The sequence below is a fragment of the Ranitomeya imitator genome, chromosome 1 (assembly GCF_032444005.1).
Source record: "Ranitomeya imitator isolate aRanImi1 chromosome 1, aRanImi1.pri, whole genome shotgun sequence".
Lineage (NCBI taxonomy): Eukaryota > Metazoa > Chordata > Amphibia > Anura > Dendrobatidae > Ranitomeya > Ranitomeya imitator.
Window position 1 is genome coordinate 1100432693 of NC_091282.1, and position 13030 is coordinate 1100445722.

General features: G+C 41.2%; 1 protein-coding gene across 1 annotated transcript in view; it reads left to right on the forward strand.

The window, feature by feature from the left end:
• The window catches only part of WWC2 (WW and C2 domain containing 2), a 283965-nt gene extending 276627 nt beyond the window's left edge, over positions 1-7338 (forward strand). Inside the window, exons 20-23 of the mRNA XM_069744273.1 lie at positions 4981-5073; positions 5597-5839; positions 6311-6438; positions 7102-7338. Coding sequence (XP_069600374.1) covers positions 4981-5073; positions 5597-5839; positions 6311-6438; positions 7102-7168 — 531 coding nt within the window. The 3' untranslated portion in view covers positions 7169-7338. The remainder of the gene's footprint in view (positions 1-4980; positions 5074-5596; positions 5840-6310; positions 6439-7101) is intronic.
• The last annotated feature ends 5692 nt before the right edge of the window (positions 7339-13030 follow it).

Consider the following 13030-nt stretch of genomic DNA (forward strand, 5'->3'; position numbering starts at 1 on the left):
CTATATACCACTGCTACTAGCCCCTATATACCACTGCTACTAGCCCCTATATACCACTGCTACTAGCCCCTATATACCACTGCTACTAGCCCCTATATACCACTGCTACCTGCTCCTATATACCACTGCTACTAGCCCCTATATACCACTGCTACCAGCCACTATATACCACTGCTACTAGCCCCTATATACCACTGCTGCCTGCCTCTATATACCATCTACGACTGCTGCCTGCCTCTATATACCATCTACCACTGCTACCTCTGTCCTGTGTAGCTAATCTAGTCCTGTGTAGCTAATCCTGTCCTGTGTACAGTATCACACAAGATAGGATTAGATACACGGCGCAGCACAGTATCACACAGGACAGGATTAGATACACGGCTCAGCAGTCAGTATCTAATCCTCTCCTATGCACTCCTCTCCCCCCTGCGTGTCTTTCCCCATTGTGGTTTATTATTTTTGTTGTGGGAGATGAGGGAGTCGAGGATTATGCGTTCGGTATGGTATAAAAAAGATTAATAAAGGACTTTATTCTGGCCGAGTCTTTATTTACAATACATGTGAGATCTATGTGGCGGCATTATGGGTGATCTATATGGCGGTATTATGTGAGAAGCATATGGTGGTATGTGAGAACACTGGCGGTATTATGTGTGATCTATATGGCGGTATGTGAGAACACTGGCTGTATTATGTGTGATCTATATGGCGGTATGTGAGAACACTGGCGGTATTATGTGTGATCTATATGGTGGTAGTATGTGAGAACTGTATGACAGTATTGTGTGATCTATTTGATAGTATTGTGTGTGATCTATATGGCGGTATTATGCGAGAACACTATGGCAGTATTATCTTCAGAAAGCGGACCCATTCTATGGTGGTTCTGGCTGAGCACCTGCACGCGGGTCTGGGGTAATAGAGGGGACAGCGTGACCTCCAGTTAGGTGCAGTCAGGGCTGGTGAGGCAGCTGAAGAGAGGGGTCTCATTTTTATCGTTACTATATGGCTACATTTCCTTCCCAGCGTCAACCCGGACTGCGCCTGTCGCCTCGCTTTCACACATCGCCAGGACAGGATGGAGAAGACAGGATCTGAGGAGGGGAATGGGGTCTGCATGCAAAGTCTGGATCAGACCAGGCCATCAATCCGCAGAAATGTTTCCTGGATTTCTGTGGAGCAGACGGTCCATCCATGTGTATAAAAGACAGCGCTCTATGTACAATCCCTGGCTGCTCCGCGCACCAAACAGGGGGCCCCTATAGACCAGCACACTGCTCTCCTGAAATACTCTGTGCTGCTGTCACCCTGCTCCCTCCACCACATATCTCCCAGAATCCTTGCTGCCTGCCATCCTCGGTGACTGTCTACTTGTCAGTATAAGGCTGCCTTCACACTATCATTATTTGGTCAGTATTTTACATCAGTATTTGTAAGCCAAAACCAGGAGTGGGTGATAAATGCAGAAGTGGAGCAGATGTTTCTATTATACTTTTCCTCTATTTGTTCCACTCCTGGTTTTGGCTTACAAATACTGAGGTAAAATACTGACCAAATACTGATAGTGTGACGGCAGCCATACTCTGCAGTCACCAACAAAATGGCTGCTCACTGGGTTCCTGAATATCATCCTCTCTAATCCCTTAGCAAACACCCAGGAGGGGAGGAGAGGAGACCTCACAAACGTCAGCAGACTCCGCCCATAATTACTGCAGTGCAGTAATGTGAGCTAGTTGTACACTAGGTTTTTCTGAAATTTCAGCAGCTGCTCCCCCTAGTGTTGAAAAGTGGAAATTCCAAAACTTTTCAAATTATTTTTCATATTTTACTAAATTATAAACAAATGATAATATCTTTTAAGAAAATGTAATCATTAATTCTTTACATTTTTACAATTTCTGAAAAAAAAATTTTTTTGATGGCACCTTCCCTTTAAAGAGCTGAAGAGTTCCCAAGCAGAGACTGGAATATCTTTCCCTACGACCATAAGCCTTTATGCAAAAATTATGGGCAGAAAAAAAGCCTTTACTAACAAAAATTGTAAAGCTTGTTTTGAGTTTTCCAAAAGACATGTGGGAGACTCACCAAATGTGTGGAGGAAGGTACTGTTAACAAATGAGACCAAAATTGAACTTTTTGGCCACCAAGGTAAACGCTGTCCAGCTTCAAACCAACGCAGTTCATCACCCCAAGAACACCTTCCCCACAATGAAACATGGTGGTGGCAGCAGGGGATGTTTGTGGGGATGTTTTTTGGCAGCAGAGAGGGGGAAAATGGTCCAAGTCGAGAAGATGGATGGTGCGAAATACAAGGATATTATTGAGAAAAACCAGTTTTAGACTATCAGTTATTTTAGACTGGACGGAGGTTCACCTTCCAACAAGACAATGACCCAAAGCATACTGCTAAGGCAACACTCGAGTGGTTTAAGGGGAAACATGAAATTGTTTTGGAGTGGTGCCTGTAAGGACCTTCTCTTTGTCTTCCTTAAACCTTTCTTAAGATATTCCCTCTGTTGGTTAAACAAAAATGGGAGACAGATTTGTGTTATTACAGATGATGAGTGGGCTTCGGTGCTGGAATACATAGCCAATCTTTCGCTTAGTGAGCCAAAATGACTCTCGCAGCTCTGTCATTCACAGAGTATACAGATCACCTAATATGATGTTTAATGTAGGTCCTAGAAATGATTCAGCCTATGGGTGCGTGGTGACTAGTAATTCTCTCACCTGCATACTGGCATAAGTAGACGAACTGTATACTGTTATGACTGGGAAACTTGCCATAGCGCGATTTACTATACATGGCTAGAAAACGTATTGCTAAAAACTTTATTTCTGCAACTCCCCGACAGGCAGAGAGTTTATTAAACAAGTTGAGTCCCTCATATTATTGGAAAAAGGGGTATACCTTGAAAGGGATAGAAGTAAATATTTTGACAAATTATGGGGTCCCTGGCTTGGAGGTAACCAGCGATCAGCCTCGATAGGATCTTGTTAGATGTGTATCAGTGCATTTACAAATGCCAGTCGGCTGTGTGCCTTTCGACTTGACTCTTCTTGACCGGCCTGACTTATTCTGTTTTGTATGGTCGTATATCTATGATATGGTATTGTGAATAACAAATATTAGTGGGGGGCGGTTAAACACCTTAGTTGAGAATGTTATTTGTATATGTATAACCGTTATAAAATTAATTAAAATTTACTTGATTAAAAAAAAAATGTTTGAGTGGCCTAGTCAAAGCCCAGACCTTAATCCAATTGAGAACATGTGATCAGACTTGAAGACTGATGTTCACCAGAGGAAACCATCTAACTTGAAGGAGCTGGAGCAGTTTTGCCTTGAGGAATGGGCAAAAATTCCAGTGGCAAGATGTGGAAAGCTCATAAAGACTTATCGAAAGTGACTTGTAGCTGTAATTGCCGCAAAAAGGATGCTCTGCAAAGTACTGACATTATGGGGTGAAAAGTTATGCACACTGAAGTTTTCAGTTATTTTGTCCTATGGTTTGCATCACGCAAAAAACAAATAAACACAAGTTCAAAGATGTAGGCATATTCTTTACATGAACTGATGCAAATCCTCAAAAAAAAGGTGAAATTCCAGGTTGTGGGATAGCAAAACATGAAAAATGCCTGGGGGAGTGGGGTGAATACTTTCACAAGCCACTGTATTTATTAATTTATGCTAATAAAACCCTCTTATCAATCCCCCTAAGGATGACCACCTATTTACCCTTCAGTTGCTATGAGAGCCACCCTGTCGTTGCAGCTCAGGGTTGATTCTGCGCAGTGCAGTTTCTCTATCTCCGCTCTCTTTATTCCAGTTTAGGCCTGCTCTGGGTCATGTTAGAGTAGAGCTCCTACTATGAGGGATCATCTCATGGAAAGGGACGGAGCCTCATTCATCACAGTGGAGAGCGTATACCAGGTAGCAGCTATGTGCCTGCATGCTAGTAACAAAGAAGCGATAAACTGCAGGATAGGCTGTATATAGGGGGTGACAGGAGAGATGTACTGCGGTAGAGGGCTGTCTGTACAGGTGCTGAGTGGGGAGATATTCTGCAGAATGGACTGTATACAGAGTGGCTAACAGCCAGCAATATACTGCAGGATGGTCTGTAAGAAGGGACTGAAGTGCGAGAGATACTACAGAATGGGGCTGTATATACAGGGGGCTGAAAGGAGAGATATAATGCACGTGGGAACATATAGAGGAGCTAAGAGAATATACTTCAGGATGGGGCTGTGTATAGGGACTGAGGGTAGTTGAACTTTGTTGCCTGCTGCTGAGAGACCTGTAATATGAAACTGCATATGCCACTCTACTGATGCATCTGACAAAAGACAGTCATCTGCTATATGTATCAGTAGGGCTGCATTTGCAGTTTCTCAGCACTGGGCAACATGCACAGCTTGGCGTTTACATTGTGGAGGATTGCAGAACAGGTGAGCTTTACTAGAACCAGCTAATGATATAAAACTACAATGTAACTGTACTGATGTAGAGTCCAGGTGATAAAGTTGTCCAAATACTGTACAGGAGAAGAGTGCACAAAACCATAAGGTGATTTCTTTACTTTATATTACCTTGATGATGACTCGGAGTGGCAAGGTTAATCTGGATCACACAGAAGAGGAAGAGTTCTGCAGCACTGAGGAGAAGCAGGTTCTGCTGGGAAATGTAGTTTTAGCAGTGTAAGAATATGATAGCCCAAGCAGGTAAAACAAGACACAAAGGTACACAAGAGAAACCTTATGTTGGGCTTGGTCTGCATGTTCACAATAAATATGCATTTACTGTGCTGTGTGAAAAATAACACAATTCTTTAGGTAACCCTTTACCAGTCTGTGCCACCAGATTTTATTGAAATTACTATAGCCACGTTGAAGGCTTTTTCTTTACTATAATGAATGTATTAATTCGTGTTGTTATATATTGAGTTGATGTAAATTATAATTTCTCTCTTACAGCTAAATCGAAGTGACAGTGACAGCTCGACCCTCGCTAAAAAGTCACCTTTTATAAGGAATGCGACAGAACGGCGCAGTTTAAGAGTAAAGCGGGTATGCTTACAGTATATGTAATGGATAGCTTATTGTTTAAAGTGGTGCCTATGTGCTTCATATCCACTCATTTACATTTAATACTGAAGATGTCATTCTTAAAATAAAGGGTTATTCCTACCCCCTCAAGAAAAAGTTATTTCCCTTATCCTTCGGATATGGAATACCTTACTGATCGCTGACTGGCTAAATACCAAGATCTGCACTTTGGAATTTTGCAGGCTGCACTCGGCAGTCCAATAGACAATGAATGAACAGTGAACTTCAATAAGTAGTAGATTCCAAAAGTGCTTGTATGTATCTATGAAGGTGGGAATAAGTGGCGCCTATCAATTCTCATCTTGAAGACAATCACAGGCTCTATTCAATAAGCCACTCTCCTCCTGTCCCAGATGACAATGCTTCTATTGTCAGCATTGTCTTAAAGTAAAGAGTTACAGGACTTGAGAAAATCCTATTTTGCTATTATTTGTTGTTGTTGAAGATTTAACTCTTAACTTTGTTCTCTTGCTCTCCCCACCAGCCCATGAGTCAGACAATGACGAGACGAGTAATGCACGAATGTCGTGAACGGACATCTCTAGACCTGGAGCTGGATCTCCAAGCCTCACGGACAAGGCAAAGACGACTCAATGATGAGCTGCAATTACTGAGAGACCTGAAGCAGAGGTTAGAGGAGATGAAAGCCAGGGGAGAGACTGAATTGCCGCCTTGTGTTTTGGATGATGATCGTTTCCAGAAACTTCTAAAACAAGCGGAAAAGCAGGTAAGAAAGGTCTACACTAGTGGGACCGTTTTATGTGCTTAGATTTCAAAGCATTATATTTATTAAAATAAGAGGAAATTATGGAATTACATGGATTGTCCAGCAAACCTGTAATCAGCGAGATTCTCCAGTAAAAGTATATGATCTGCAATATTCTGAGAGTTTTTCCTTCTTGGGAAATCTTCTTTTTTAATTTAGTTAGAAAAAAATTTATTCTTTCAGCTTAATTCCCTACAATGCTTTGCGAAACGAAGTGCAGGTAAATACTGAAGGTTACATGGGAAGCTAAGAGATAAAATCATTATTCACGTATTACCTGCTTCGTAGTAATGAGACCTCCATCATTAATAACGGTAAAATAAGTTGTCTGCCAAACGGCCCAGAACGACCCATTAACTGAAGTTAGGCCATACATCCTAGTGATCGGATGCCTTAAGCTTCAGACAGATGATGGCTTTTGTTTGTCTGTAGGCTGAACAATCAAAAGAAGAACAAAAGCAAGGATACTGCGCTGAAAAATTAATGAGAAAAGCCTCAAAGGATGTATGCAGGCTACGGGAACAGAGCCAGAAGGTGCCGCTACAAGTACAGACATTCAGGTGAGGCACACAACATTTGCTCTGCATTGCAGCATTATCACACATTACAGCCAGTGCCAGCATGCTGTGTGCTCTTGATGACCTCGAGAATGGGAGCCGAAAGTCAGTTGTATATCCAAATGGGCTGGATATATGCGTGGCAAGGGCTCCATTCATTTATCTGGTGCTGATGGCAATAGCTGGTTCACACCATTAATCCTTTGTCTGATAATTTTTGGACTCTTAGTAGGGTTCCAGCAGTTAGACGACCAGTGATCGATCATTTGTCGCCTATCCTGAGGACAGGTGATAAGTGTATGTCGCAGAAAAACCTTTTAATGCACAATAAAGTGTCGATGAATTAATGCTCGAAGAGGGCAGCATACAGTCCATCCACAGAACGCAGGATGTGCCTTAGCTGTTTGTATAGTGTTACCATTCTATGTCATCTAGGACTACAGTACTGCTGACTCTGCCTCAGTCTACACAGTAAAGCTGAAAATTAAGCAGCAGAAAAGATGGAAAGTCAAGCTGCTGTGTGTGTGCGCCCATAATTAGTATTGAATCTGGAATATTTGAGGATTCCTTTTTGTTTTTGTAATTGAAAGAAACATAAAAATGGTGATTTACAATAATATTTATTGAAGATATTTTACACTCACATGTTGTTTCATATTTTTTCAGGGAGAAGATTGCATACTTCACTAGAGCCAAGATCAGTATCCCATCTCTCTCTGCTGACGATGTATAGTTCTATATTTTTTTTCAGAGCTGTAGTTTTCCTATTGGCCATCTTTTTAGATGAACATTTTTGTAGTATAGCCCTTCCTTTCATGGTAAAAGTAAAACTGAATATTTTTTTTACATTACTCGGTAGTTTGTAAAATATCTCTTACTGTATCTTGAATTAAATACTAGGTTAAAAAAAAACACCAAATGAAAAAAAAAAACAAAAAAAAATGAAGAAACCAAAGTAGTCATTTGGTACACTGACGGTAATTTTGTACAGTTTGTATGTGTCATATCCATGTATTCCTAATGTTTTGTGAGGGTGGAGCAATGAAACAGTGACAGTGTGCTTTTTCTTTTTTTTTCTTTTGTTCTGTTGAACTGCACTGTGCTCCGACATTTTTTGTTCAACGGAGTGATGTTCATGTTTTCATGTAAGCCGACTGTGAAAATGGCTGATAAGCCGTACATTTGACTTTTGCACCATAGACTTTTTTTTTGGGAGTCTCTCCTTAAATTTCCAAAATTTCAAGGCTGCCTCATGAACCAGGTGCTTCTGTACCCCCGAGTGGTGCCATTGCTATTGTTGGTAATCACTTAGAAGAAATCGTAGTTAGAGGTGACGCATATTTATTTCTGCACCAGGACAGGGTTACAGCAACGGAGAATAAAGTTACTTTTCTAGAAAACTACAAGACTGTAGAAGGCTCGTAAATTGAATAGCTGGGTATATCCATATCGTATAGAATAGCTATACAGTACTATGTTATCCTATTGTAAAATGTGTATATATGGGGCGTAGTCAGTCTGGGCTTCAGTATAGAGAAGGTCATACTTGTGTAATGCGCACTGGCTGGAAACTGTTCAGTTTACCATATATTGCCCTCTTGACCTGTAATGGCATACATCTCTAGGAGCTGCCCTGCACCTGCTGCTCTACTTGTCCTCTGGTGATGGGAGCATAATTATGCATTTTTTTTTATTTTGGTCAAAAAATGAATTTGTATTTTCTTTCATCTTCTGAAATTATTTAAGAAAAATCACATTCAAAATTACAGACGTGGCAAACCTAGCTTGAAACTGAATACGTTGACTTGATGCTGCAAACCTTAAGCCCACATTCACACATTGGTGAGACCTGTCCTAGTGCTCTTTCTTATTCTCAGACAGTATACACATATATAGGTAGGATTCATATGTATAGGTAGGATGGTTGTGAGCTCTCTACAGTGCAGGCGAGTTTAAAGGGACTCTGTCACCCCCTGGGACAATTTTAACCTATTAATACGGGCATACAGGTGATACAATGGTAAAAAGTCATACCTGTATGCCGCATATCAGCAGTATTCTGGTGGAGAAAACCTCTTTTATTCTGTTATGGTAATGCTTTCTTCAAGACTCGGGGGCATGTGGTGCCTGGACGAAAACTCTGCCTCCGGTCTTCATTATCATACCAGCCCCCTCCCATCAGGCTCACTCTACCCTATGACGGGTAGTGGTGTTCCTGGTATCCTGCACCCTGCAACAGGGCAATTACACGTCAATTTTCCACCCTTCTATGGGCATTGGCTTCTTTGTTCTTCTGCGCATGCGCCGACGAGTCACTGCTACGTCTGCTCCAGTGACCGGTGGTGCGCGTGATGATAAGATCCTCTCCCCACTCCCAGTGACTCGCTGGTGCAGAAGAAGCCGATCTCCATAGAAGGGCGGAACAGTGATGTGTAATCGTGCTGTTGCATGGCGCAGGATACCATTGTATCACCTTTATGCCCGTATTAATAGGGTAAAAATGTCTCAGGGGTGACAGATTCCCTTTAAGGCACTGCTGTGAAGCCTGGCAGATTATACTGCAAGCACAGAAGTATGGTTATAAGGGAAAATGAATTTCTCATCCTTACAACCTCCCAATTACTCTAATTAAAATAATGTATTCAGATGGAAATCTACCCCTAAACCTGGAGAAACTATGATAGAAATTAACCCCCCAAAAATAGGATTAACACCAAAACTAAGAAGCGAGCATTTTCACAATGTATAAGGAAAAAAATACTAGTTCAGTATATAAACTTTGATGTATTTGTTGTTAGCGCTTACTCAATGTATCATGATCACACTGTCCGGTCAGTAGATGCGATGACAACAGCCATGTCTTATGTTTCGCACATGGTGTCCTGCTCACATCCTCGTGCATGCGCCTTGTCCGGATGAGGACGCTTGTACACATGAACAACTCTTGCCAATTCCCATGCAGATAAACTGTATACAATTACTCCCAAGACATAGGCTGCCAAACACTTATGAGAATTGTGTTTGGTTATTACCAAGAGGAAAATATTTACCAGGTGTTAAGGTGAATTAGGGCCAGCATTGAATACAGTAGAGACAATTATTGTAATTCATGGAAGAAACACATTGTTATAATTCCCAGTATCTCAAATATGAAAGTGCCTATTCAGAGACTCTTCCTAGATCCTAATCCTCTTACTTTAATTTATTTTTACTTACGCAAACCTTATAAAAAGTCAATTCTCAGTGGATGGATTCACATAGTATACAGCGAAGAGTATTCGGTGCATAGTTTTAGGCTATGTGCACACGTTGCGGAATGGTGTGCGGATTTTTCCGCACTGATTTTGATAAATCCGCAGGAAATCCGCACTGAGATAAATGTAAATATTTGGCTTTATATCATTTCCTAAAGACCAAGAAGTTGGCAGCAATTTAAATAAACGTATCAATCAGTAATAAAACAAATCACTTTCCTGCTCCAGTAGAACGGCCCAGTTAATTGCCAAAGACATTCTATTAGATATAAGTCGGGGGAGTCACTAATTGGCTAAAAAGTGGACCCTCATTTACGGATTATCCACTGTGCTACCACCATGGGTTAATCACATGGCCAACTTAATGTTTTTTTCCCAAGGGCTTCGTAGATCTGCAGCCATCCCTCCCGAACATAAAACATTTGATCAATTTGACTATTGTGTCACAGCTTGGACTTTTTGGGTAACTTCTTAGATCATTGTCACACTTTTTGTACCTGATGATATTGTCAGGTCAATTTAGCTAAGTAATATTATTCACTCAAGGGTCCTATCAGTTATGCTTGTATTTATTCTATATCAATATGCAGGTTGTGCAAAATGTTAGTTCTTCGTTATGTTAACAGGTAGTTTGAGGGGGGTTAAAGTAATTGTCTGGTTATAGTATATTGATGTCCTATCCACAGATTAGGCCATCAATATAGGATCGGCCAGGGTCCGAAACCAGCACTCCCACTGCTCAGCTGTTGTTTGCCCTGGCAGTGGCAGTTGTAAAGACTTTGGAGCTGTAAAACACAGCTATGTTCATTGTGTAGCAGCTGCTGCCAGGTACTGAAGAACAACTCCTACACCTATTCATAGGAGCTCTTCTGCAGAGGCCTTCATAGCTCCACTCAGTGGCCGGCAGAGCAAATAACAACTGATTGTCAAGGGTGTCAGACTCATAAAGGTCCCGTATTGACCATTGCCATGCTTAGGGCATCAATATGCTGTGACCGGTCTGCCCATTTTTAAGTGAGTTTATTAAATGATAAATTCAATTATTTTTGGATATATCAATACATACAATTAAACTTGTAGTATCCCTTCGGGTAGAAGGGGTAGCCTTTGTTTTCCCGAGAATATGGCAGAAGAAATAATCTTATTAGTTATTAAAAGCCTTACTGCTTAGATGCGAAGTCAGTGGTACAAGTAATTAGTACTATTCTCCCTACGTATACATTGACCAGGCGCCATTACTTCTATACAATGGATGGTTCATATGTAACTTCTGCTGACCACATCCAGAACATGGAAAAAAAAGTTTAGTGGTCTAGTTTGAAGGATGTGTGTTAGCTAAAGACAGGTACAAAATGGCAATGTGCTTGGTTTAGACACTCTGTATAGTGAATGCCTTGTCTCCTTCTGTTTCATAGAGTGCAATACAACACGTCTACATCCTTAAAGAAGTTATCCACTGCTTTTTCATTGATGACCTATCCTTAGGATATGTCAAAAATGTCTGATTGGTTGGGGTCCAACATCCGGCACCTCCGCCGATCAGCTGTAATCGGTGATGGCGGCTGCCAGCTGGAAGTGCTCACTTGCGGATCTGGCTGTCTTCCTGATAGTGGCCACAGCATGGTACTGCACACCCGCCTCCTATTGATTTCAATAGGAGGCTGATGTGTAATACCCTGAGGCGGCCACTATCAGTAGACTGCCAGCTCCGCAAGCGAGTATGGTACTTCCAGACAGCGGTCACCGACATTGGTAACTGCTAATCTGCGGGGGTGCCGGGTGTCTGACCCTAACCAGACACTGGTGACCTATCCTAAGGATCAGTCATCAATGACAAAGTAGTGGACATCCCTTAAGTAGAGCTACTTCTTAAGTTTCTCTGTTCTCTAGGTGGTAATGTGTCTATGTGCTCTCTTGAGACCATTTTTTTTTTGGCCTAGGAAAACATTTTTCACACACTTTATAAATCTCCCAGACAACTTATTTGTCAGTGTTAACATTTATCGGTTTGTGGGGTGGTATGAAGATTGCTAAAATGGGTTTGGGTTTTTGTTTTTTTTTTCTTTTTTTTGCTACCTAGTCTCTGCCTGGTTTGTAGCTGAGCTCAATTTTGGTGAGTTGTGCTGACCTGTTATATCGAAAACCACCGATTGACAAGAGTGGAGCGGCTTCCAGATTGAAAAAAAAAAAATCCGATCTTTCTTTTTCTCACCCATCCTCTGTAAGGATGTAATGCAATATGTCAGCGTGTAGTGATATTGACACCTCTTCACTCTGCTCGCCTTCTGTTCTGTGATTGTGATTCATTCCGCTGTACAAATGTGAAATGTGAGCAGCACACTCATTACAAGTGGGGTTTACCTATCGGAAGGAAATTGTGCAAATGATTTCAAGTGTCTGTTTCAAGACAATCAAGTGTTATTGTGAAGAAAAAGCATTCAATTCCAGCGAGCTGGTGCATGATGGAATACTGCTACAAAAAAGGCTACGTAGCCTGCAACCCTAAGCCTGGGGAGCTGCGGGGTGCCAGACCACCGTTCTATACCTGCGTGTAAGACTACTAGACGTCACGTATACTTGTAAGGTCAAAGAGTTGGGGAGGACATAAATATGAAGTCATTTAACCCCGCAGGTCCAAGCGTACAGCCATAATGAGCGCTGGTTTACCTTTAGCCTGTGTAGGGAAAAATATTAAGGTTTAATGAAGGTTGCCTGTCTTTTTTTTTTTTTGTTCTCTCGTCAGCTTGATTTTGTAAAGTGTAGACTGATGTGTAGAGCTGTTTGTGTCTTTTTAATGACTTACTCTCTCCACTTATTTATTTACTGTCTTATTTATGTTCTGTTTTCGGATAGTTCAGTTCTGGCCATTTTAATGTTGGTCATATATAAAGCTAACCCAAATCCTGTACAGCTTGCTCTACATTTCCAGCTGTTACTTATTTATGTAGGAAGTATTAGACAGTGAGGTTTAGGATGAGCCAGTGAGCAGCACCAGCATCTTTTCCAGCAGATCCTATATAGATTATATCAGACTTGCCCCTCTGAAGCCTGAACTGAGCCACACACACCATGCGATTTTCTTTATGCACCATGCAATATTGGTTTTTTTTGGTAACATTTTCAGATTACTAAAGCACAAATATTCATTGTTCACACTTTCAAAAAATAGTCATTTTGCACCTAATGAAATGTGGGGATCTGGCCGCATGTAAAGAAATCAATAGCTGTTCAATTGAGAAAGAAATGATCACAAAATAACCAAGTAATCTCACATACACCATTTTAAGGACTATTTAAATTGGCGCATATTCGGGGAATGAGCTTGATTAGGAACTCTACTT